Raw genomic sequence first — 27,349 nt, 5'->3', positions numbered from 1 at the left:
AAGAGCTGCGAGGTAATGATGCAGCTCTACAAAACTCTGATTAGACCACACTTGGAGTACTGTGTCCAGTTCTGGTTGCCTCATCATAGGAAGGATGTGGAAGCTTTGGAAAGGGTGCAGAGGAGATTTACCAGGATGCTGCCTGGATTGGAGAGTATGGATTATGAGGAGAGGCTAAGGGAGCTAGGGCTTTACTCTTTGGAGAGAAGGAGGATGAGAGGAGACATGATAGAGGTGTACAAAATATTAAGAGGAATAGATAGAGTGGACAGCCAGCGGCTCTTTCCCAGGGCACCAATGCTCAATACAAGAGGGCATGGCTTTATAAAGTATTGGGTGGGAAGTTCAGGAGAGACATCAGAGGAAAGTTTTTCACCCAGAGAGTGGTTGGTGCATGGTATGCGCTGCCTGGGGTAGTGGTGGAGGCAGATACGTTGGTCAAGTTCAAGAGGTTGTTAGATAAGCATATGGAGGAATTTAAAATAGGGGGATATGTGGAAGGAAGGGGTTAGATAGACTTAGGTGTGGTTTAAAGGTAGGCACAGCATGGTGGGCCAAAGGGCCTGTATTATGCTGTCTTCTTCTATGGTTTTGTAAAATATTAATCCAGATTTTGCTGAGTTTTACCTTTTACGAGTTCAGGTGTAGCACATGACTGGCTGTGCCAAACTGGTTGGCTGAGGGCTGCTGTTGTACCCCAAATGGTGTGGCTCTGAAGAAAAGTACATTGCATATTTCCAGTACTGTTTGCATAATGTTTTTATTAGTTTTTCCAGGTGATTTAACTTCCAATAACTTGAATTTATTCAAGAGTTTTCGAATGCTGAATGTTGAATGTTTAGAAGTTTGCAAAAGTTTGACAGATTGCTTGGAGTGGGGCCCAATCAGCAAAGTGCAGACCACAGATGGAACAAAATACTGGATACCAGAAATTAGTCACAAACTACTATAAATATTCTGGCCAAGCGGTATCCAGGGAGTGAATATCATGCAATGTAAAAATATTCAGTTTTCCAAGCACATTTGAAACCCATTGGAAAAAGTTAGAAAAATTTTGATATGGGAAATTTAAACAAAAAAACAGAATACTGCAAATACTCAGCAGGTCAGGCAGCATCTGTGGAATTTCTCTCTCCAGCTGTCCTTGCACATGAGTCACTGAAAGCTCACATGCAGGGGCAGCAAAGCATCATGTTGGTCTTTATTACAAGAGAGTTGATTACAAGAGTAAAGATATCTTAATGCGATGAACTTGGACCTTGGTGAGGCTGTACCTGGAGTTTTATGTAAAGACTGGGTCTCCGGACCTAAAAATTAATACCTGTTATAGAGGGAGGGCAGCAAAGATTCACTCGACTGATTTTAGGGTTGTTGGCTTTACTGGACTAGAGGTGACTAGGCCCTATTCTCTGGAGTTTAGAAGAATGAAAGGAGATGCCATTGTAACTTAAACATTCATACAAAACTGGGAGGATGTTTCCTCTGGCTGAGGAATCTACAATGAGGGGTATAGCAATAAAGGATTTGCCCTTAGAGACTGAGGTGAGGAAAAATTTATTCATCCAGAGGATGGTGAGCCTTTGAACTTCCCGAGTTCAGAAGACTATGCAGGCTCAGTCAATGACTTTGCTCAAAATATTTTAATAGGTTTCTGGATATTGAGGGAATTGAGGAATGGGAATAAAATGGTCTTAATGAATTGCAGAGCAGGCCCAAAGAGCCAACTCCTGCTCCAGATTTTTAAAATATTCTTGTCATCTTCCCCAATTCAACTTTTCCTCTCCTCTTTGCCCGGCTTCCTCTTCCTGCACTTTCTCTTGTTCTTCTTCCTTCCTCAATCTGTTCTCCCGTCTCCTGCTCCTTCTCATCCACTCTTTCCTTCCTCCTGTCGCCTTGCTCTTTCACTGTCGCCTTCCTAACACACATTCCTCCCAGTTACCCTGACATCCTGTCCTTTGCCCTGGCCTGTCTTCCTTTCTTTTATCTTCATCTTTTAGTCAGTCCCTTGGGATTAACAATGACTTCCATCCCAAATATGGGAACCACAGACTCTTCCAAAGAAGGGCAGTTGCTATCCCTTTGTCCCATATTTCCTGCTCCTCTATTCACTCTTTCTCTAACTTTTTCAGACACGAGATTCTGCAGATGCTGGAATCAGGAGCAACACACACAAAATTCTGGAGGAACTCAGCAGGTCAGGCAGCATCTATGAAGGGAAATGGAGTCCTAATGAAGGGCCATGGCATTCTGATGAAGGGTCTCGGCCCAAAACATCGACTGTTTAATTCCCTCCATAGATGCTGCCTGACCTGCTGGTTCCTCCAGCTTTGTGTGTGTATTTCACTAACTTTCTCTCCTTTTTTGTGCCTCTGACCCTAGTTATTTAACAGAGCAACTGCCGATCCGTACTTCCAGCATTTGTTGCTTTCAGCATTAATCTAATCGTGACGTTGCTTGTAGTAAGACTGAATATTGAGGGATGGGAATAAAATGATCTTAAGTTTGCTGTTACATTAGGACAGATGTAGTTTTGATTGTGTTATGTGGAGACCCTGAAGGAATAAAGGAGTTACAGAGTCACAAGATAACTCTGCAAAAGTTCAAAGATTACTCTTTACTTTCCCAACCGGCACCGTCTGGAAACAGACCACCTTTTATGACTGCAACAAAAACTAAACTGCTGGAAGAACTCAGCGACTCGAGCAGCATCTCTCCTCTACTTTTCTTTCTTCCCTCTCCTCTCTCTTTCACCCTTCCTGCTCCTGTTGTTTCCACCCATTTTCTTTTTTTCCATTTCAGACCGTATTGTTTGCTGCTCATCCACCCGCGTTGACAGAGCCCACCCCGGCGCGATCATCGGTTGAAGCAGATACACGGTGCACCGCGCTGCTGCGGCTTCAGCTGGTCCGGAGTGGGAACAATTTACCGGGCCCTCTCTGTGCTGGAACCGGTCGGACCCGGGACTGTGACACAGCGGAAGTCGGACAGTAAGGTTGGTGAAACTTATATGGGGAGGAGGAGGGCGAAGGGGTTGATACTGGGGACGTGTTGCTGCGGTAAGAGATTTACCACGGTCTTATTGATCGGCGGAGCAAAGCGAGGGGCCGAATGGCTTCCTCCTGATCTATCTCTTGTGTTATGTTCTTCCCAGAGCAACCAATGAGACCCTTTCCACATAGCAACCAGAGACTACACAGCAAGGGGGGGGGATCTCCCTCTACATGTTTTGTAGCAACTCGAGTGAAACCCCTCAAAGCAACGAGAACCCCCCCCCCCCCCCCAACCACACACACACACACACACACACACACACACACACTCATTCCAAACAGGGGATGTGCTCCCTCCACACCCAGGGACAATCTCTGGAGTGAAAGTAACAGGAGAAATGCTCAGCCCCAAAATAATCAGAGAGAAGCTCCCTCATTCTTTAAAAAAAACGTACGCCCCTCATCTCCATAATAACTGGGGAAAAAATCCATCATAATTAATAGACAAATGGCCTCACCTGTTAAAATTGCAGGGTGGGAATGATTTACCGGGTCATTTCTGTGCTGGAACCAGTTTAGTTTTAGTTTAGGAACAGAGGGATATAGGGTTAATACAGAAAAATGGCGCTTGGGTAGAAAGATCAATCTTACTGAATGGTAATGCAAGCCTTGTGAGGTCAACTGGCCTGCTATTTCTTATATTTTCCCCAATGGCAATTGAGAGAATGGGGTATTTTATTTATGAAGAGAGACTGTGGGTTGGCTAGGTTTGTTTCCGTAGGAGCAAAGGAGACTGAGGAGGGGAACCTGATAGAGGTATACTAAATAATGAGAGCCATAGATGGAGTAGATGGAAATAAATGTTTCCCCATAGCAGAGGGCTAACGTTTTGAGATAAGGGGTATCATTTAGATGGTATCTGAGGAACGTTACATAATTAACCAGACTAGGCTTGTACTTTCTTGAGTTCAGAAGAATGAGAATTGATGACATTGAATAGTACAAATTTCTTATAGGGCGGCACAAGGTAGAAGCAAAGTCGAAGTTTCCTCTGGCAAAATTACCATTTAGGATAATGATGAGAAAAAAAATCTTTACCCAGAGATTCACCATCCAAAAGTACTGCAAAGGCTTGGCCACTGAGAATATTCAAACCAGAGATTGATGTATTTTTAGATATTAAGGGAATCGGGAAATAGGGTTAATGGAACAAAATCAGCCATGATCATGTTGAATGACAGCACAGGTACAGGGGGCTGAGTGGCCTCCTCTTCCTATCTCTTACATTCAATAGAAGTGCAGATTTATTAAAGGTGTACTTGTGCTACTGAGATATGAATCATAGTAGATCCACTACCCCGAGCCAATCCATGGCCTCGGGTAATGTATCTAGTAATTCAGGCAGCAACTGATTCTGTGCAATGTGCTGCAGATAAAGTTTCTGCAATATCTCTATGGTTGTTATTTATTACAATGATAGTGCTGCCAGACACCATACGTAGAACTGACTGTAATGGGTAAACTGACTGTACCGCCCACTGGAAAGATACATTTTATCAGGCTTTCATGTCAACAGCCTTGGCAAACCTAGCAAACAATTTCCTGGCTGTGTAATACCCCCACTTCAGTAACATTATCAGAACACGTTTCCTAACAATACAATTAGCCCTGCTGTTTGACATGCAATTTGCCTGAAAATTTCTAAAATATATCCAGACCTCAAGAATTCATTTTTTGGAGTCCTCTGGTTTTCTTTATCACAGTGTGCAAACATTCAAACTAAATTCCCGTTTGTAACCTTATCCCACCTTGTACCCTTCCTCTGCTTTGGCTTTTGGCTCCCATTAAGATATGGCATCCTCTTTGATTCTCAATAGTAACATCAGTGATGAACGTAAAAATGGCTGGTAGCTGAGATATTAGCATTGAGTCATGATGATCGTTTTTATTTTTTTCCACCAACTCTATTCTCAAGTCACCACATGTGTTTCTGTTCCATCAGTTTTTGAGGCTGAGTAAGATTGGCACTTTAGCATCCCTTTTGAACAAGTAAACACTCTTCTTTCCCTTTGTAACATTGCCTCTCCCCACACCTGTCCCAGTTCACCTGTTGCTGAAATCTTCATATGCTTATTATTTTTACTCAAGACTAGACTCTTTCAATGCTTTTCTCGCCCTCAGTTTGAGCTTATCCACAATTCAGCTGTCCCTGTTCCAAGTCTCATCAAGTCCTACTCACCCAATGTCTATGCATGGTGACTTGCATTGTCTCCCATTTTGACTTTAAAATTCTCATCTTTGTTTACAATTCCCTCTAACACTTTGGCATCTCTGAAACCTCTTCTCGTCATACAACCCATTAAGATCTTTACACTCCTCCAGTATTGGTCTTTTGCCAGATGCCACTTTTAGTCACTGCACTATTCGTGGCCATGGCTTCAGTTGCTTGGGCCCAAGATTGTAAAATGTTCCTCCTCAGACAGACTGACAGACGGACACACACACGCAAATGCACATCCCTACCTTAAGATGCTCATATCGCGATCCCAGTTTTGCTTGATAATGTACCTGTTCGGATTGTTACGGACTCAGTGAAAGTCCCTTTAAGATAGAGAGTGTGTGTGTATGTGTGTGTGGGGCGTGCTTACGTCAATAGAAGATAAAGGACGTAATGACGTTGTTGAAGGAGTCAGAAGAAGAAGAAGAAGGAGAGAGAGAGAAGGGAGAGAGACACCAGCCTGCTTGTTTTCTCTATCGATGGATGAGAAACAATAACTGTGTTTGCCATAGAAATCCATGTATGGAAGTTGGAAGTAATCCGGTGGAGTTCACTTTGTTGCTGACCTGTAGAGGGAAACAGGTATTTGTGTGTGGACGACCACGGTTCGGATGCTTTTCGGGGTGAGGAAGTCACTACTGAGTAAACACTGGAGTGTCGTTTGGGTTCCATCGTGGAACATTTGGATTTCGTATGTACTCTCTCTATGTTTTTCTACATCTACATCTTATCTTCAGACAACGGTGGTTGTTGAAGAAGCCCTTGCTCATGTTTCACCTTATGGCTTGCAGAACTGAACTTTAAGAACCATTCCGGAACTGGGAGTTTTGGACTTTGTCACACACACACACGAAGAGTTTAGTTTTGGGGTTAACGTTCAAGGTTTAACATTCTTGAATTCTAACATACTAACATTTTTACTTTTATTTTACGTATTATCATAAGTAGTGATTAATAAAATAGTTTTTAACACTAAATCATGCTCAGTGTGTTTCTTTTGTTGCTGGTTCGTGACAAAATTGGGGGCTCGTCCGGGATCGTTCCCAAGGTTAACGAGATTCGTCCGGGATCCAACCCAAAGGTTAACGAGTGTCGTCTGGGATCATTCCCCAGATTGACGAGATTTGTTCGGGATTCAATCCAAAGATTTTTGAGGGAGGTCTGATAAATTCTTTTTAATTGGCTTGTGTGTGTGGAAACCAGCAGCAATGGATATTAAGGCATTTTTGGAGTCACCAACCCAAAAGGGATTGGGGGTGGCGAAAAAGGATGATTTGATAAAGATTGCTATAAGGCTAAACCTTACAGAAGTAAAGCAGTCTATGAGAAAGGCAGATATTCAGAGACTGATAGCTGGCCATTATGTGGAAAAGAAGGTGTTTGAGAAGGAAGTGTTAAAACAGTTTCCTGGCAGTGAAATAGCAATTTCTGAGGCACAGGTGCAGCTGGCAAAGATAGAGGCTGAACGAGAACAAACCCAGTTAAAGTTAGAGGCCGAACAAAAGAAATTAGAGGCTGAACAAAAGATAACTCAGATGAAGATAGAGGCTGATCTAGCAATGAAGCAGATGGAATTGAAGAGGATGGAGCTGAATAGTGAGGAAAAGGAGAAACAGAGGCAGCATGAGTTACAAATGAAGCGTAGGAGTTTGGAATCTGATTCTGAAGATGGTTTTTCAGCCAGCAGGGAGGTTCAATTAGTCCCTCCTTTTGAAGAAGATCAGGTTGATCAGTATTTCCAACATTTTGAAAAGGTTGCTGTGAGTTCAAACTGGCCAAGGAAAGGATGGGCTCTTATGGTACAGAGTGTGATTAAAGGTAAAGCTCAAAAAGCTTATTCTGCTTTGTCTGCTGAGGATGCAGCTGATTATACCAAGGTAAAACAAGCTATTTTGAAGGCCTATGAATTGGTCCCTGAGGCTTATAGACAAAAATTCAGAGACTTGAGGAAATCTGCAGATCAGACTTATATGGAATTTGCCAATGGAAAGAGAATATGTTTTGAACGATGGTGCCTGGCTAAAAATGTAGATGGGGATTATGATAAATTGACAGAATTGATACTAGTGGAAGACTTTAAAAGATGTGTTCCAGCTGAATTAACAACATATTTAAATGAAAAGGCAGTGGAAACTTTACAAGAAACTGCTAGGTTGGCAGATGATTATGCTTTAACCCATAAATCCAAATGGGGACAACCTCAAACCTTTCAAAAGAGTTACAAAGACAATCCAGGTAAACCGGAGATTAAATTGGGAGGTAATCAAAAAGGAAAAGATGAAAAGAAGCCAGGGCTGGAGAAACCTGTTGAGCGTACTTGTTATTACTGTAGGAAACCTGGCCATGTGATATCTAATTGTGCCCTTTTGAAGAAAAAGAAGGAAGCTGTGCCCAATGCTTGCTTTCAGGCAATTAAAAATCAAAAAGGTTTAGGAGATGCTGTTAAAGACCAGTCCTTGCAAGAGGGAAAAGCGGAAAAGTTGGAGGAGGTGAGAAAAGAATTCCGTTCGTATGTATCAGAGGGTTTTGTTTCACTGAATGATGAGTCACCCCAGGTGCCAGTGAAAATTCTTAGAGATACTGGGGCTAGTCAATCTCTCTTGCTGGACAGTGTTTTAAATTTTGGTGAAGAAAGTGACACTGGTGAAGTAAATCTAGTACGAGGCGTTACAGGTGAGACCATGTCTGTCCCTTTTCACAGGGTGATTTTAAAGTCAAAGTTCGTAGAAGGACCAGTCGAGATAGGGATAAGACCTAGTTTGCCAGTGGAAGGAGTTTCTTTGTTATTGGGAAATGACCTTGCAGATGGAGAAATTGTTCCTGTGGTACGGTTAACAACCAAACCAAGAATTGATGAGTCTGAGAATGATTCAGATGTTTACCCATCATGTGCGGTGACTCGAGCTAGAGCTAGAGAATTAGCCAAGACAGACAGTCCGGTGCAGTCTGATGTGGTTCCTTGTGACAGTCCTAAACAGGAAGAAAATTATGATGCCTTATCTGAGACTTTTCTGTCTTCATTGGAGGATCAACATCCTTGTAGTGAGCCTGAATTTAAAGATTTGTCTTTGTCGAGGAAGGATTTTATAGTGGAACAGACAAAGGACCCTGAGTTGACAGAATTGAAAGAAAAAGCTCTCTCATGTGAGGAGATTGAAAAGTGCCAACTGGATACTATGTCAAAAATGGAGTGTTAATGAGGAAATGGAGACCTCCTCATGTTCCTGTTACTGAGGAATGGGAAGTTATTCATCAGGTTGTTGTTCCAAAAGTTTATAGGAATGAGATTTTAAACCTGGCCCATAGTATGCCTTTGGGTGGTCATTTTGGGGTGAATAAAACTGTAGGGAAGATCTTGAAACAATTCTATTGGCCTGGTTTGAGAAAAGATGTGGTGATGTTTTGTCGAACCTGCCACACATGTCAGATGGTAGGTAAACCAAATCAAAAACCCCCTGTGGCTCCTTTGAAGCCAATTCCTGCTTTTGGGGAGCCCTTTTCGAAGGTGATTGTGGACTGTGTTGGTCCCTTACCAAAGTCTAAGACTGGAAATCAGTATTTGTTAACCATCATGTGTGCCACTTCTAGATTTCCAGAGGCAATACCCCTTAGAAATATTAAGGCCAAGACGGTGTCAAAGGCTCTTGTAAAATTTTTTTACCTTGTTTGGTTTGCCAAAAGAAATCCAATCTGATCAAGGTAGTAATTTTATGTCAAAAATTTTTCAACAAATAGTCTATGAGCTGGGAGCAAAGCAGATTGTATCATCTGCATATCACCCAGAATCTCAAGGAGCTCTGGAGACATTTCATTCTACTCTCAAAAATATGCTGAAGACTTATTGCTTTGAAAACACAAAGGATTGGGACGAAGGTATCCATTTACTTTTGTTTGCCGTTAGAGAATCAATCCAGGAGTCAATAGGATTTAGTCTGTTTGAGCTTGTATTTGGACATAGGGTGAGAGGACCTTTGGAGTTGTTCAGAGAGCAATGGGTTAATGAGGAAGTGCACTTGAGTCTGTTGGACTATGTCCAAAAATTTAAAACTCGGTTGGAGAGAGTCTGCCAGCTAACAAGAGAGAATTTGAAAACAAGCCAGATAAGAATGAAGACATATTTTGATAGACGTGCTCGGCCTAGGACATTCGCAGTGGGGCAAAAGGTGTTGGTATTTTTCCCTAGCCAAAATAATCCCTTGCAATCTCGTTTTTCTGGACCCTATGTTATTGAATCTCGAGTGACTGATCTAACATATATAATCAAAACACCAGATAGACGCAAGAAAACACAACTCTGTCATGTAAACATGCTAAAACCTTATTATGAGAGGGATTCAGTTGTGGCCTTGGTGGATGATGTAAAGGTTGTTTCTAGAATGCCTGATGTTGATGTTGAGGAAGGCCAATTTAGACCAAATATTGTTCCATCGAAACTAAAAAAATCCTGGAGAACCTTGAAACGAAGTTGGACCATTTACAAGTTTCACAAAAACAACAGATGAGAGAATTAATTTTAAAATTTAAAAATCTGTTCCCAGATGTTCCAAACAGAACATCGATAATTACCCATGATGTTGACGTTGGGGATGCAAAACCAATCAAACAACACCCATATCGAATGAATGTGGAAAAAAATAAACTTGTTGATCAGGAAATAAAATACATGTTGGAAAATGATATTATTAGACATTCTACTTCAAATTGGAGTTCGCCCTGTGTTATTGTACCTAAACCTGATGGAACTGTTAGATTTTGCACAGATTACAGGAAAGTGAATGCTGTAACAAAGTCAGATGCTTACCCTATTCCTAGGGTGGATGATTGCATAGATAGAGTGGGAAAGGCAAAATTTCTCACAAAGATTGACTTATTAAAAGGGTACTGGTGTGTTCCATTAACAGATAGAGGAAGGGAAATTTCAGCCTTTGTAACCCCTTCTGGATTGTATGAATACAATGTTTTGCCATTTGGAATGAAAAATGCTCCGGCAACATTTCAAAGAATGATTAATTCAGTGATTCATGGGTTAAAACATACAGATGCCTACATTGACGACTTAGTGACTGGGAATGATACTTGGGAAGATCACATCTCTGCGTTAGAAAGGTTGTTTGAAAGACTTTCCAAGGCTAACCTTACAGTTAACTTGGCTAAAAGTGAATTTGGCCGTGCCACTGTGACGTATCTTGGTTATGTTGTAGGTCAAGGCAAGCAAGCTCCTGTTCAGGCAAAAGTTCAAGCAATATCTGAGTTCCCTATTCCCACAGGTACGAGGACTGTTAAAAGATTTTTGGGAATGGTTGGATATTACCGAAAATTTTGTAAAAATTTTGCTGATATTGCTCTTCCCCTAACTAATCTTCTGAAGAAGGGAGTAAAGTTTGTTTGGACAGATTCTTGTCAAGAAGCATTTGAGAAGCTGAAAAGCCATTTTATGCTACCATCCTGTGCTCAAAACACCTGACTTTGAAAAGCCATTTTCATTAGCAGTAGATGCCAGTGATGAAGCTGCAGGAGCTGTGTTGTTGCAGAAGGGTGACCTTGATGATATTGACCATCCTGTAGCTTACTTTTCAAAGAAATTTAATGAGCATCAAAAGAATTATTCCACCATAGAGAAAGAATTACTGTCACTTGTTTTAGCCTTGCAACATTTCAGTGTATATGTTTGCACCGCTCAGAAACCATTGACTGTATATACAGATCATAACCCATTGGTGTTTCTGAGCCGAGTCAAAAACAAGAACAGAAGGCTGTTAAACTGGAGTTTAATTTTGCAAGAGTTTGATCTCATGATAACTCACATTAAAGGCAAAGATAATGTGATTGCTGATTGTCTTTCTCGATGTTAAATGGGAAACATGTATCTGTACTAATCTGATAGTCTGTAGTTGTGTAGCATGATAATCATTAACATTACTAACTGTATGCGCGGTTAAAATTTTCTTGGGAAAATTTTTTTTTAGGTGGGAGGTGTTACGGACTCAGTGTAAGTCCCTTTAAGATAGAGAGTGTGTGTGTATGTGTGTGTGGGGCGTGCTTACGTCAATAGAAGATAAAGGACGTAATGACGTTGTTGAAGGAGTCAGAAGAAGAAGAAGAAGGAGAGAGAGAGAAGGGAGAGAGACACCAGCCTGCTTGTTTTCTCTATCGATGGATGAGAAACAATAACTGTGTTTGCCATAGAAATCCATGTATGGAAGTTGGAAGTAATCCGGTGGAGTTCACTTTGTTGCTGACCTGTAGAGGGAAGCAGGTATTTGTGTGTGGACGACCACGGTTCGGATGCTTTTCGGGGTGAGGAAGTCACTACCGAGTAAACACTGGAGTGTCATTTGGGTTCCATCGTGGAACATTTGGATTTCGTATGTACTCTCTCTATGTTTTTCTACATCTACATCTTATCTTCAGACAACGGTGGTTGTTGAAGAAGCCCTTGCTCATGTTTCACCTTATGGCTTGCAGAACTGAACTTTAAGAACCATTCCAGAACTGGGAGTTTTGGACTTTGTCACACACACACACGAAGAGTTTAGTTTTGGGGTTAACGTTCAAGGTTTAACATTCTTGAATTCTAACATACTAACATTTTTACTTTTATTTTACGTATTAGCATAAGTAGTGATTAATAAAATAGTTTTTAACACTAAATCATGCTCAGTGTGTTTCTTTTGTTGCTGGTTCGTGACAGGATGTTTTGCTTTATTTATAACAAATTGCTGCCATTGTTCTGATGTTGTGCTCTTGTACTTCAGAGTGCTATGACAGTGAAGAAGTGAGACAAACAAATTATGGCAGACAAAAGACAACGGGCAAGAGTGCAGGGTTCATGGGCAGGCCACAGTAAGACCACAGCAACCGCATTTCAAGGTATGGTATCAAAAAAATAACTTTTTCTTGAAAACTAGTACATTATAACTGAAGCATAAAATTAGGTTTGGCGATATAATGGGGAATCAAAGTGCATGTCAGTGTCTACATATTAGAATGAATTAGGGAATTGTGGTTTAACAAAAGCAGATTGATTGTGTAATCTGAGTTTCACTCTGTATCTGGTCCTGCTCTTCCCTACTGCCTTCAGTCAGTGCATTTTAATTCTTTAAAAATATCAAGTGGTATGGAATCTTAATAATAAACAAGTCTTAAGTTGTTACAATGGAAATTATGTTCACAGCACGTTAGGATTTGCTGCACAGCTGCTGTGTTGAGGGTTTTGCAGCCTGAGGGCACAGTGTGAGCATATTGGATTCTGAGTTGGGTTGCTCATATTTGCATCTTGGTCTCAACTGGTAGAAGGGGAAGATTAGTTCCTTTAAATTCCTCCTCTTTCCACATGTGCCCTCTGGCTTAAGGGCATAGCTTGCCAGAATGACTATCGTTTATGTGTTATAATGTGCCAGGGATGGAACATTCACATTTCTTATCAATCATAATACATATGAACTGTAGACTGGTTAAGGAAATAAAACAAATTTAAGAGTAAAAATGTCTGACATTTCATGATAAACTTACCGGATATCAATCCTGCACAAACAACCCAAAAGATGTGTCTATTTCAATGTTTTTGAGTACCCAAATGGTTAACTTTTTCTTTTAGTAAGTGAAATGATTGTGACATCAGTTACTTCTTGTGCAGTTAGTGCTGTGGCAGTGTAACTTTTTATTTGGCTTTAGGACAACACATACTATTATGTATTTTGAAAAAATTAGATAAATACTCCAGGAATCCAAATGACTCCTAAGTAGATCTTCTGTCGACTTACTAGTATTTCAACAGCATAATGAATAATAGAACTAACCAAATAATGTAATCCCTTTCTCAAATATGCTTCATTATCTTCAGTACAATTGTACCTTAAATTACCTTTTTTTTCTTCACCTACTTCCTACATATCTGATATGCATCAGGGCTCTACCAATAGGAAATAATTTGAGTTGCTTCACTTTGACTCTTCCAATAGAGATGGATAATTTTTGTTTAAATCTCCTTCCCCTGATGCATTTTAGTTGTGAACAGTGGATGTCAACCTTTTTTCTTGCATTTCTTAGCACTGAACTTGACACTGCAATATCTCTCATCACTGTCTTTTGTAATTACGATGTTGTCACTTCTAACAATGTCAACAGCTCTACCCTTGACTAGGTGCTGGAGAATATACTGGTACTTTTTGTAAAATTATTTCCTATTTTTAGTATTTGATATTCTTGCCATTCAAGTTACTTTCTTAAATGGTAAAAATTGAAGTAAATATAAGTTTCTGCTCATATCTTGCTGTAGCCTCTTAAGCATTTTCTTGGGTTATGTAACAGAATCATAAAACTCTACAACATGCTGTGATTTTATCTAATATATAATATAAATAAAATTTTGACTTTGAATTTAAATTTTAAGAAGTCACTGGTATAATTGGAAAATGTTCTTAATCAATTAAGACTTTAAAAGAAAAATAAATATTGTACATTTTTTTGGGATTAAAGCTATGAATCCTCATATTTGTTTGTTGCTTCCCTGAGGCCATTGCTTGATTACAGAGCATGTCCAGATGAGGGCAGCAAGTGCTTGGCAACACTAATAACAGAATTTGCAAATCATATTTGTTGTATCATTCAACAGTGCTCATAATGTATAGGGAAAAAAAAGCACTACAGTGCCTGAATAAGTCAATTTTGCTGTGATAGTGTTTTAGTGTTATTTTATGTCAAGTACTGAGAAATAGCCCTTCTCACCAAGTTTTACTTATTTGTTGTTTTAAAACTTTCTTCAGTTGTGTCTCCTCCTGACCTACAATGTCCATTGTCAAAAGATTCCTCCCAGGTTTCCACTCTTATTTCTCTTGATCAGTTTGTTACTATTCAAAGTCATCAAGGCCAAATTCTCCTCTCTATTCTCTTTCTTATTTTCTTCTTCTCAGTACTTATTCACAACTCTACAAGACAGAGCATGTTCACAACAATGTACATGAAATGCTGTGGATGTGAAGCCATATCCCACTTTGGTGTTCACTATGCAGGGACACTGTGGACATGCATTATTTTTAATAATCTTATTAAGTTTCCCATTATTAAAATAAAGCAATCTTAAGTGATCAGTATAGGACGGAAACTAACACCATCATTTCCCACATGATCAATTGTCACTTTTGACTGTTGAAAGCAGTTTTGCCCGTGACCATTGCAATTCATGAAGGCCATTTTAGGGACAGTAATAGGAGAATTTGGAGTGAAATACCTGATAAGCAGAACAAAAAAACTGAAGAGGGAGTAAATTATAATTTAGAGGGGGTGGGGATGAAGGGAATTTGTAAGCAAGAGGTTAATTATGCAGAATGTAGACGAGTTTTTTTCCACTGTCCCATTTTCAATATATTTTCTGCCTCAGATGATGTCTTCCACAAAAGCAGTAATTAAGTGGGCCCAATGAAATGATACTGTTGTTATCACAATAATTGAATTGAGACCCTTTTTTTTTAAAGAAATATGAACATGTCTGGTGATAACTTTACTATGTGATTGAAATGCCAACATTGAAATATAGTCTTGTTAGAATATATATCTTAAAGGAAACTTTGAAAACTTCATTTTTGAAATACTGCATTGCTGGGAAATCCTGTATCCTCCTTTTATGTACAATGGATGCTAATTTAAACTATAATACAGACAAACATTTTATGTTTACAATAAATGCATTTTAAAATGTAGTGTGATCCATTTATTTTTAGCTGGCAGACATTCTTCACAAAATGTTGCTAGAACACATTGGCCATCAAAAGAACAAGCTGCAGCTGATAGGCGATTTGTCTTTCAAGATCCAACTGAGGTAATACAAAGAATGGAATGTTTTTAAGTGTGTGATTCTATCTACCCAAGTACATTGGGTCCATTGTTACAGGCAGCATGATGCAATCCAATGACACACATATAATAGATATCACTAATGTCCAAAGAGCAAAAAAAAATATTTCTGCCTTTCGTGAGAAAAGCTCACCTTTACAGACCAATAACACATTTACTTGTAGAACAAATGCAGGTAAACCATATGATGAAGAAGCTAGAAGAAATACACATCTCCCTAAAATAGGATGATTGTTGCAAGTGCAATAAGATGTTTTAAAAAGCTGTGTGTTAAGGTTTTGCAGTTAAGTGCAATATAATGTCTTATTTTAGTAGCTCCAGATCAATTCGATTCAGTACTTTGGTATGTGCACATTGTTGGGTAACATTGATTTAAATGTTGGCCAATTAGTGTATTACACAGTGTTCCATATCTTAAGTTGAATCATGTTAGTTGTTTACCATTTTTGGTTATTTCAACAAATGAGAACAATAAATCACATGTCTTAAAGTCCCCATCATGTGTTGAAAAGGCATAGGATAATGATCTTGGATCATTAAATACAGTACTTCATTTAATCCAAGGGCTGTAGTCGATGTGAGATTTCATAATATATAAAAGACTTGGTGGTTAGAGTTGTTTGCAAATTAAGCATAAACATAGCTTATTTGCCACAGCTATTAAAAAGGAAAGATTCTTGAACTCATTGCTATCTACAGCATAGAATTTCTTTAGGAAAAGGATGCAGTGAGGACAAGACTTGTCTCGAGACTCTTGTGATTTACCAATTGTTCCCAGGGATGCATACTGAGACAAACATTGACTGCTGCTGAAAGATCATCAGTTCAGTGAAAGGCACAATTTGGTACACCTGATACCTATAGGTATCCAGTGCAAGGAGATGTCTGCAAGCAAGTGCTGGCGACTGGCACAATCCAAGGTGCAGGAGTGTGTGCTACTGTTAATTAGGATTTTCCTTTTGCTTTTCAAATCATAGTACGTTTCTGTTTTATATCTGTTCTGTTTCTGCTGCCTTAAACCCTTGATGTATGCTTCATCTATTCACTAAGCCACTCCAATGTGGGCACGTTGTCAGGTGAAGGGAACAAAATCACTACAAATGTAATGGTATCAAATGAAAGGTTTAATTTGTTCTTGCCATAAAGGGGATTATACACATACTGTGCTGGATGACTTGTTGACTTAAAACCAATAAAAAATAATTAGTATCTGCATTGACAATTTTAATATAATTCAACTAAAATTTCTCAACTCACTAACCTGTCCATCTTTTAATTTTGCTTCCTAAGTGACGGCCACAGTAGGATGCAAGACCACAATTAATATCTGATTGTTTTTGAAGATAGTTGTTTAAGTGTATTGTTGTGACGATTGGATGAGTCTGTGTATAGGTAACAACAAACGAGTAACTATGTGTGTATGACAAAGGGTAATAGGGATGCATTGGAGAAATGACTGTGTTGGAAACAGACTATGGCTGATTTTTTTCCCCAAACATATTTTCATAATATGTACAGAAAAGGCAATTGGGACATGTTATTATCAACATTGATTGTTCCAGCAATTCAATATATTCCCTTACAATGGGACAGCACCACTAATGATTCTTCTGCAAATAAATCCATCAGTAAGGCATTTGAGAGCTTATTACTGATTGCCCTGCCCCTCAGTGTCCAGTAGTGGCAGGATGCTAGACTGTGGTTCTTCCCTATGAAGCCTCACAAAGCTTCAGTGCATCTGTCAGCACATACTCGTGCATCTTGAAATGTGCCAGTCGGCAGCATTCTCTCATAATAGTGTAAACGTAGCTTATTTGCCAGAACTATTATAAAGGAAAGAATCTCGAGCTCATTGGCCATTTGTACCATGGAATTACTTCATAAAAAGGATGCAGTGGGTCTTTGTCAAGGTTCATCTCAAGACTCTGTAGCTCTCCAGTTATTCCCAGGGACATATATCGAGACAAACATCATCTGCTGCTGGAAGATCATCAGTTCAGTGAAAGGTGCACTTTGGTACACCAAAACTTATTGGTGTTCCAGTGCAAGGAGATATCTGTAAGCGAATGCTGCCGACTGGCACATTCCAAGGTGCAGGAGTATGTGCTACTGTTAATTAGTTTTTGCTCTTTGCATCATAGTAATCACTGCACAATTGTGTTTTATGTTTGTTGTGTCTCTGCCTTCTTAAAACCTTAATTTATGCTGGGAGACCCATACATTTTGAGAATACCAAAGTGTGCCTTTCACCGAGTTGATCATCTTTCAGCAGCAGTCGATGTTTGTCCCTGGGAACACCTGGTAAATCACAGAGTCCTGGGACAAACCTCGACAAAGACCCACTCCATGTTTTACCGTGTGTTTTTGGCAGACACACAGTCCACAAGGAGCTGGACAACTGTCTCATCTGCACCAATGCCACCTCGAGGGCAGTGTGTGGTGGGATTGAGGCCCTGACTGTGCATGCAGAGTACAATGAGGAGGGCACCTCTCATCATCAGGCAAATGAGGTCTTGGTGCTTATTTGTGAGTTCTGATGAACAGGCATTCTGACAGTTTGCTCAGGGAACCATTCCACAGGGTCCACTGTCTCCTACTCCCATAGGTTCTCCAGGATATTCTGTGCGGACCATCACTTGATGGACTTGTGCTTCAAGGTGTTTTTTTACAGAAACATTTCTGTGGGAGATAGGTGCAGCAAGAGCCACTGAATGGAATGTTGCACGGCAACAAGGCCAGGCCCATCCTTTTGAACAACAGCAACAGGTAAAACCTCAGCACATAGGAGACAGCAGAGTGGGGCAACTAATGGAGCTGGATTCAATCCCGACCTCTGTCTATGTGGTGTTCTCCCTGTGACCACATGGGCTTTCTCCCGGTGCTCTGGTTTCCTCCCACATCCCAAAGACTTGCTGGTTGGCAGGTTAATAGGCTGCTGTAAATTGTCCCTAGTGAGTGGCCTAGTGGTAGAATCTGGGGGAGTTGATGAGAATGTGAGATTAATGTCAGATTAGTATAAATGGGCAGTTGATGGTCGGCATGGACTTGATAAACTGAAGGGCCTGTTTCCGTGCTCTAACTCTCCGTAGTAACCCTTGGCGCCAGCTTACTCAGGAACTACACTCAGCTTGATGCAGTCACATGGGTGGGAGAAATTAAATTTTTAGCTCCATAAAATCTTCTTGATCAGGGCCAGTATTTCAAAGATTATTTTGAAGTTATTTGATATTGACTTTTATGTATTTTTTGCATCCCTCTCACTTGAGTGATGTGGAGTAACAGGGGACTTTGGAAGCTGAACTTCAGAGCATGGCATCTTAACGTCTGAAGAAGAAAGCAGTAAAACACAGAGAAACAAAAAATATATAATAATGAATAATTAATGTGGATTTTATAAAGATAAATCTTACTTGAAGAGGGAACATGGGAGAGAGGGAGGTAAAGGTAACCACAGGGTCTTTATAACATACAGTGTATTTATAACATGCCACAATAGACAATAAGGTCATTTCATTTGCAGTCATGGGACAAATATCAGAATGGATAATCATTTGGCTGTGAAGCAAAAGGCAGTGTTAGGATAAATGATAGTTAATTAGGGTAATAGAATTGGGAAGAGAGGTGCCAGAAGATCAGCAACGTCATCATTGTTCTGTTTGTTTTAATGGTTTAAACTTTGGACGCAAAACAATTTCTGAATTTGTGAATGGCACCAAATTGGGAGGGATAATCAGTGCCAAGGAGAATTACAACACGTTATAAGAAGATATTAATAAACTTGCCAGGTGAAGGTGTGATTATCCTAACAAGGGGGTATTTTGTTGCAGCCACTTTTATTTCATAAACTGCACACATTTCAGAAAATATCTACTATGATCGTTGAGTTTGTATTCTTTTAAAACATTCATATGTCTCTTTACTGCAAAAAAAAGAGACAATAAGACTAATTTTTCATCAGAGACACAGAATAGGATTGTGAGCAATCACTTTTTAACGAGCCTGATTTTCTTTCTATTAACTTACAACAATAGCTTACATTTGTATAATACCCTTAATATAGCAAAGTCATCCCAAGGTATGACATGTGGAAAACAAAATCAAATGCTGTACAAAATGGGCTGCAGATTCATTATGACCCCAGTACATTTTACTGATGAAAAATAACTTTCAATTCAAGATATATTAACAAATTTTCAAACAGATTTTAAAATAAGTGCAATATAAAAGCCTAACCTCTCGCCTACTATACAACATCCTGCAGATAAAAAGATTTTACCAGTTGATAATTATAATTTCCAGACTTATGGTCATACTGTTTGTTATATGTTCAGACATCTTTAAAGGATTTGTAGTGTATTCTGCTTGTGGCAAAGGCCTGTCTTTCCTTATTAGTCATTGTTACTCAAATGTTTTGACTTCTTTAAAATCAAATGTATAGTACTCTCATTCTTCTTGTGGAACTTGTTTCCATCATAGGTTCAGCGTAAGATTCCAGAAGAAAGGATCATTGAGTAAGTACATAAATGTTACATAAGTAATATCACTCTTAGTAGGACAACATAAGTCTTGCACTGTAATCCTTCTCACACTGCTTCAAAATTCTATGATAAACATAAGAAATGGAAGGGGTTCTTTAAACCTGATCTGCTATTCAGTAAGATTCTGGCTAAGCTAATCTTTGGCCTCAACTCAATCTTCCTGTAACTCTTGATTCCCCTTTAGTGCAAAAGCTCACTTTGAATGTACTTAAATCTGCAACTGCAGCTCTCTAGGCTAGATAATTCCAGAGATTCACAAACATGAGAGAAAAAAAATCCTTCTCATCACAGTAATAGGTGACTGACCCTTTATCCTGAGATTGCCTCAGGGTTCTAGATTTCTCCATTCAAGGAAACTTCCTCACAATGTATATCCTGTCAAGAGATAAATGAAAATTATGAAAATTTTCATAAATGAAAATCTTACTGCAGTGGCTGGAAATCTGAAATAAGAAAGAAAAATGCAGGAAGCACTCAGTAAATCTGGCAGCATGTATGGAACTGAAACAAACCCTTCGTAAGGACTCTGACCAAAAGTATAGATGAACTACACTACACTCTTGCATTTAATGTTTATTTTTGTTTACTCATTCTATTTATCACTATTTTGACATAATTTTCTAATTTTATGTATATTTTCTGATGAAGTGGGATGTGATCTCTTTTAAGGAATTTTATTCCAGGTTTCTTGCTGTTAGTAAAATTAAAAGTTTGCTTATTTTCAGGCTGTTTTAAGATGTGTTGGATTGGCAGTTCTTTATGATGCAGCACATAGATGCAATCACAAGGAAGGTGTGCCAGCATCTCTACTTTCTTAGAAGGTTAAGGAGGTTCGGCTTGTCACCGAACACTCTCTCAAACTTCTACAGGTGTACTATTGAAAGTATCCTGACTGGTTGCATCATGGTCTGGTACAGCAATTCGAATGCACAGGAACATAAAAAAACTCTGGAAAGTAGTGGACTCTGCCCAAAACCTCACAGGCACATCCCTCCCCACCATCAAAAGTATCTACTTGAGGTGCTGTCTCAAAAAAACGGCATCTGCAATCAAAAAACCCCATCTGAGCTGTGTCATCTTCTCGCAGCTACAATTGGGCAAGAGGTACAGAAGTCTGAAGTCCCACACCACCAGGTTCAAGGACAGCTACTTCCATTCAACCATGCGGTTCTTGAGCAAACCTGCACAACCCTAATCACTAACTCAGTAGAGTAACACTATAACCACTTTGCGCTATGATGAACCTTGTTTATATTTTGGATCTAGTTGTGCTCTTTCTTGTACCATTCTTGTATAATTTATGTTTTTCTTCTGAATGTTGTGACTCTAATGCTATGTGCCTGTAATGCTGCTGCTAGTAAGTTTTTTTTACTGCACCTGTGCATACACATGTGCATATGACAATAAACTCGCACTTGCACATGGACTACAATGAGCTGCATGTATCTTAAAGGGAATGCAGCAAAGGTTTGTGAGATTGATTTGTGAGGGATAAGAGAATAAAGTTATTTTGTTTCAAATTTTGAAAATTGAGAGATTATCTCATTGACAGATCTAAATTTCCCAGAAGACTTCACATCGATGGTGAGAGACTGATTTCCCTGGTTAGAGAGTCGAGAATTTTGGAGTCAAAGCCTCAGAATGAAGAATTGCCCATTTAAGATTGAGAAGCAAATATTTGGAATTCTCTACCCAGGGGGCTCAGTCAATTGGTACTGAAGTTACAACCTGTTCATGTATTGCAAGACTGACTACAGTTAAGCTTTTGAACTTCCCACAGCTAATACAATTAATTCTGACCTGCTACTGTCCCGCATAGCAAGCAATTTCCTTTTTTAAAAATCCCTATTAATATTAACAAACTGATAATTTTGAAATAACTTGGTCAGAGGTTTTCACTTCATATGTTGGCAGTACTTTGTACCTCATGTTAACCACCACAGAATAATGTTGATGGCTGATAATAAGATGGTAGTCCCAATTATTCCGCTGCTTTGACCAAATGAAGACAGCAAATATTGGAATACAGAAGATGACTACAGGGAAATTAGAGAAAACTTATTTTGTTAATTACATTGTTTCAAGTGAATCAAATTTAGAGTACTTTAGTTACTGACCTGCTACTTTTGTTCACTCTGATAATTGACCCTTACAGTTTGATATTGGTAAAGGTTGGGCTGAACACAGTATTTCAATTCTGCTAATTCTCTATTTGGAGCTGTAAATGTGGAGAATAAATTACAACTTATTAGTACTGATGATTCCAATTATTTATTCAATATGTTTATATTATTATAACATAATGTTTTCAATTATAGTTTCTAATAAGCCTTGCATGTTTCCACCTGAGATTTTAAACTGATTTATTCTTTGTTTATAAGCAAAGAAGGTTTATATGAGATCAGCAATGGGCCAACAGGAGTTTCTAGGTAGGAAATGAAGATTTTTCTCCTGTCCTATGCATGAAACTTTAAGGTAAAATGAATAATAATTTAGATTTGATTACAGTTTTTTTTTGTCAAGGACTGTTGTATAAGAAACATTTGGAATTTGTGATTGAAATACAGATTCATAGCCTGAATTTTTAAGTTACTGCTTACGTCCAGTGCTTCTGCACACAAACTTAACAGGAGCCATTGCCCATTGTGAACTTTGATGCTTTATAGCTCAGGCATACAAAGGCCACTGATATTTTGCCAGTTTGGCATCAATGATATTTATATTGCAAGATATTCATGCACCCAAGTGGACCAATTTTAACTGTCATGGGTTAGGACACTAGTTTCATTTCCCACTGCAATGCTCCCAGTGATAAATACTTACGTCTCTGCTTTCCAATCTGTGTCATTATGTTTGCTATTTTTTTTCTGCACTTGTCCAAAGGGGCAAGATTATTTTATCAGAAGTGTTTCTTATTTTGGGGCTTCTGAATAAAGTTCTCTGCAGTGTTTCTGTAGTTATTATTTTATAGTAAGTGATGAAGGTGTAGTTCAGTATTTTGTTCGAATTCATTTTTCAGAACAGAACATCAGTGACTTAGTCAGCATTTATTGCCTACCCCTAATTGTCTTGAGATGGTGGCGGTGAGCCACTTGAACCTTTGCAGTTCTTCTGAAAAAGGTATTTCTGTAACATTGGGAAGGGTTCCAGCATTTAAACCCAGAGATGATGAAGGAATAGTAATATATTTCCAAGTGAGGATGTCTCACAATTTGAAGGTGAACTTGCTGGTGGTGGTGTTCCCATGCCCCTGAAGCCCTCCTCTTGGGGCTATTGTGGGTTTGGGAGATGTTTTTGGAATGATTTAGATGAGTAACCGTGGTGCATTTTATAAATGGCACACACTGCAGAATGATTCGACAGTAGTGAAGGGATTGAATGTTTAGAGTGGTGGATGGGTTCCAGTCAAGTGGGCTGCTAGAACCTGGGTGGTGTCGAACATCTTGAGTATCTCTGGAGCTGTGGCGAGCATTCCATCCTACTCCTGACTTGTGCTTTGAAGATGCTGGAAAAACTTTGGGATGAGTTATTTATCACAGGATACACAACCTCTGTCCTGTCTTGTAGCCACAATATTTCTGTTCCTGTTTCAGTTGAGTTTCTGTTCAGTGTTAACCTTCAGGGTGTTATTACTGGGGGAGTTGGCAGTGGTAATACTACTGAATGTCAAAGATAGGTGGGTTGAGCTTTGGAGACGGTCATTGCCTCACACTTGAGTCATGCAAATGTTCCTAAATCAGTTTAGACCTGAATATTGTCTAAACCTGCTACATGCAGCCATGGACAGCTTCAGTTGCTGAGAAAATGTGAGTAGAATTGAACATTGTGTAATCATCAGCAAACATCTCCATTTGTGACCTAATGCTGGAAGGTAAGTCGCTGATGTAGCATTTGGAGATGGTTGGGCCTAGAACACTGTCCTGAGTCCCTCATGCAATGATGTCTTGGGACTGGGATGATTGATCTCCAGCAACCACAATCATCTTCCTTTGTGCAAGATCTGTCTCCAGCTCTTGGACTGTTTTCCTCTTTATGCCCATTGACTTCAATGGGGTTCCAGGGCTTGATGTCACACTTGGTCAAATGCTGCTTTGATGTTAAGGGCTGCTGCTCTCTGGAATTCAGTTGTTTGGTCCATGTTTTATCCACATGGCTGAAGGCTGGTTTCTGTGTGTTAGTGGAGGTTTCAGGAGGAAGCCGAGTTTGATCAAACGTTCAGTACTTATACAGAGCGTAGTTGCAAATGTTTAAGCCTTCTATTTAGCACCCTTAGGCTGGACTCTACCAATTTCAAGGATGGGGATGGTCTTGGCGATTCCTCCTGTTAGCTGTTTAATTGTTCACCACTATTCACAACTAGTTCTGGCAGGACTGCAGACCTTTGATTTGATCTGATAATTATGAGGTTGCTCAGTGTGGTTTATTGCATGCTGCTTTTGTCATTTAGCATGTATAATGCATCTGAATTAGCTTGCCAATTCATTTTTTGGAATGCCATGATATGCCCTTCTGCAGTTCTTATCGTGAACTGAGGTTGGTCATGTGTGTGTGCATTCTCCCTGTGACTGCCGGGTTTCCTCCTACATTCCAAAAACAGTGTGTACATTTCTGCTGCACAGTGATTAAGTTACCTGACCGATAATCCAAACACCTGGAATAACAATTTAGATTCCAGGGTTCAAATCCCACCATAGTATGGAATCTGGAAGAAAATTTGCAATTGACCTTAGTAAGGCTGGCCACAGAAACTTCTGGATTATTGTTAAAAATCTGTCAGTGTCACTAATATCCTTCAGAGGAGGAAATCTGGTCTGGCCTATCATGTGACTCCAGACTTGCACCACGTGCTTGATTCTTAAAATATTCAATACAATGACCTAGCAAATGATCATCTTCTCAAGGGGCAATTAAGGATGGGCAATAAACCTTGCCAGCAATGCCCAGGTCCCCAAAAATATCAATGAGTAAATAAAAAAGAGCAAAAGTCTAACAATCGAAAATACTGTATCATAACTTAGACTGTAAGATTACAACATTTGAATAAACATATCTAAAAATGTCTAGGTCTTACAAGCCAGACAGCAAAACATTATCACTGTTTTATTTCTATTTTTTCTTTTCCTTTTCAGACTGCATCTGAAACCTGGTTTCATCGAGCCAAAAGAAGCTGATTGGATGTTTGAACAACTGTACAGGGAAATACCATGGCAGCAAAAATCTAACATCGGACAGAGTTGGTTTTATCTTAAAATTTGCAGTTTTCTAATATACCTTTGACAAAGTATTTTATTTAATCTTAGTGCCTCAAATGTACAAAATACAGAGATTTGTTTAGTATCATTGGTTTCTTTCCCATGCAAATGACCTGTGTCCAGGTCGCAGTTTAATACCATTTATAAACCATTCACCTGAGTTGTGAATGATGTGAGTTCTCTCTTTTTACCACTTCAGTTAACCATTGCAGAACTCATTATTCCCTATCATTAATACAATGTGGCACCTCAAATCTTCAGCCCCCTCACTACGCCATGCCGCTTGATGTCCCTCTCCAAGGTCCAAACTAACTGAAGAAACATTTATTGTTTTCGGCTATGACTGTGCTACAAGAGAATAAAATTACTTTCTTTACCAAAACTGGAGATGTTGAAGATCTAAAATAGAAACAGAAAATGCTGGAAGTTCTTGGCAGGTCAGGCCACGTGTGGGAAGAGAAATAGAGTTAATGTTTCAGGTCGAAGAAAGGCACCGAAGGCTCTTTGACCTGAAATGTTAACTCTATTTTTCCCGTACATTTCTTCGACCTGAAATGTTAACTCTGTTTTTTCCATACATGCGGCCTGTTGCTGAGTATTTCCAGTGTTTTCTATTTTTAATTTTACTTTCTTTACCAAATGTTCTTGGCTTCAGAAAGCCAGGGGTCAGCTGACATAAATTCCACTACAGCCTCTGAGAGATAGGGAGGGATCTACCACTCCTAGACTTGCCCCCTTTGACTTAAGACTTAAGATGAAGACTATGGGAGAGACATGAAATTTCCCCAACATGGGTTTCCACTGGTAGGAAAGCCTTCAAAAAAGGGACATGGGTACAAATAAAGGATCAGTCATTTAAAAGATGAGTGGGTATTTCCTCTTGCTGAGGTGGTGAATCTCTGGAATTCTGTACCTGAAAAGTTGTGGAAACCAGATCACTGGAAATACTTAGAGAGAAGGTAGACGAATTTTTGAATGTCAGGGAATAGTGGGCTTTGGGGAACTGGCACAGGAGAGGAGTTGAGGTCTGGGTCAGATTAGCCGTGATCATATTGAATAGTCGGGTAGGCTTCAGGGGCCAGGTCACCTAATCTTGCTCCTATTTTCGTGTTTTAATGAATTTAAATTTCCTGTCTAAACAATGCAGAGTCCCAACAGATCTGATTCTGGCCTATATTATGTACGCTTCAGGACATTGTTGGATCTTGCATTCTCTGAAGATCTTTTGGGTCTCAGTGTTTACAGAAGGAAGGTGACAGTTTGAATTTACCTCAAAATGTTGTACAGAAGGTTTACTTAGAGAGTTGTTTAAATAATCCACAAATAATTGCTGTCATTTTTAAAGAACTTTTTGAACTGCATTAGGGGAAGCAAAATGAGTATTTACAATATTAATATCTTGTAAGTCCATTGGGGAAAGAAAGCTAACAGTACTAATCTTGGGCTGCAGTGAAACACTTCCTGTCAGATTTATAGAACACCAGTGAAAGTGAAATCTGCATTCAGGCCTTTGGTGGCACCATATAGAAACTGCTGCATTTAAAAAAATGCATGTACAAACAAAAACATCTTTTAAACTGGATTAGTATACATATGCTTTTCCATACATGGTCAATAATGTTTCATTACCTGCAGGCTGATGTTAAATTTGGTCTATTCCGTAATCTTTACAGCTTTATTCAAAACACTTTTAATGAGTACTTATCTTATTTGCAGCGTTGGTTGATTAAAGAAGGTAGGTTGTATATGGTAATTGTGATGCAGACTTAAAACATTTACTGAGTTAAAGTAAATGAAACGTAGTCAAATGGTTAAGGAAACATACCTTGTGTTATTGGTCTCTATAAACTTGTTAAAATTTGGTAAAATATATTAATATTTAATTTTCTTTTCACAATTTAAAGCTACACTTATGGATATAGTCTCTGCTTATTCATTTGTAGGAGGGTACTTCAGACAATTCACTTCAAATGAGCTGATGGCTTCATATTTGATGGAACATTGGCTGAAGTTCAGTCACCAAACATAATCCTTCACTAAATTTTATATGTTGAATCAGAATAGCCAGTGGCTTCAATTACTTTTTTGCAGGAGCTGTTTTATGCCTTTTTAATTCTTTTAGCTGAAGATTGTACTTTTTAATCCCATTCTTGGGCAAGTGATCTGCTTTAACATCGATGGTTCGATTGTGAGACAATCTAACTCTAAGTTGATTTATCCTTTTTTTTTGGAGAAAGACTAAAAACATGAAGAACTATAATCCAACATGTGGATAATTTTGTTTGTAAACCCACGTCCCATCACTCAAGTGGCATTGATTTCCAATGATGCTTCCCCAACAAGCAACCTCATGCACACATGGAGAAGAATTCATTTTCACTGATTTATCATATTCTTCATCAGATTTGGTCATTTACTTCCTCTGCAGGACTTCCTCTG

At 39.1% G+C, this 27,349-nt stretch overlaps 1 protein-coding gene across 7 annotated transcripts in view; it reads left to right on the top strand.

Annotated features, from left to right (window-relative positions):
* The first annotated feature begins 2,728 nt into the window (after positions 1–2,728).
* The window catches only part of alkbh3 (alkB homolog 3, alpha-ketoglutarate dependent dioxygenase), a 41,112-nt gene continuing 16,491 nt past the window's right edge, over positions 2,729–27,349 (top strand). Inside the window, exons 1-6 of one of the 7 annotated variants that reach the window (XM_052029569.1) lie at positions 2,729–2,992; positions 12,024–12,138; positions 14,988–15,085; positions 19,597–19,631; positions 22,040–22,087; positions 24,788–24,891. In XM_052029569.1, coding sequence (XP_051885529.1) covers positions 12,060–12,138; positions 14,988–15,085; positions 19,597–19,631; positions 22,040–22,087; positions 24,788–24,891 — 364 coding nt within the window. In that variant the 5' untranslated portion in view covers positions 2,729–2,992; positions 12,024–12,059. The other 6 variants (XM_052029573.1, XM_052029574.1, XM_052029571.1 and 3 more) reach the window with 6 other exon arrangements.

The sequence above is a fragment of the Pristis pectinata genome, chromosome 14 (genome assembly GCF_009764475.1).
Source record: "Pristis pectinata isolate sPriPec2 chromosome 14, sPriPec2.1.pri, whole genome shotgun sequence".
Lineage (NCBI taxonomy): Eukaryota > Metazoa > Chordata > Chondrichthyes > Rhinopristiformes > Pristidae > Pristis > Pristis pectinata.
The sequence above is the reverse complement of the archived record's forward strand: the minus strand, read 5'-3'. Positions and strand labels throughout refer to the sequence as shown.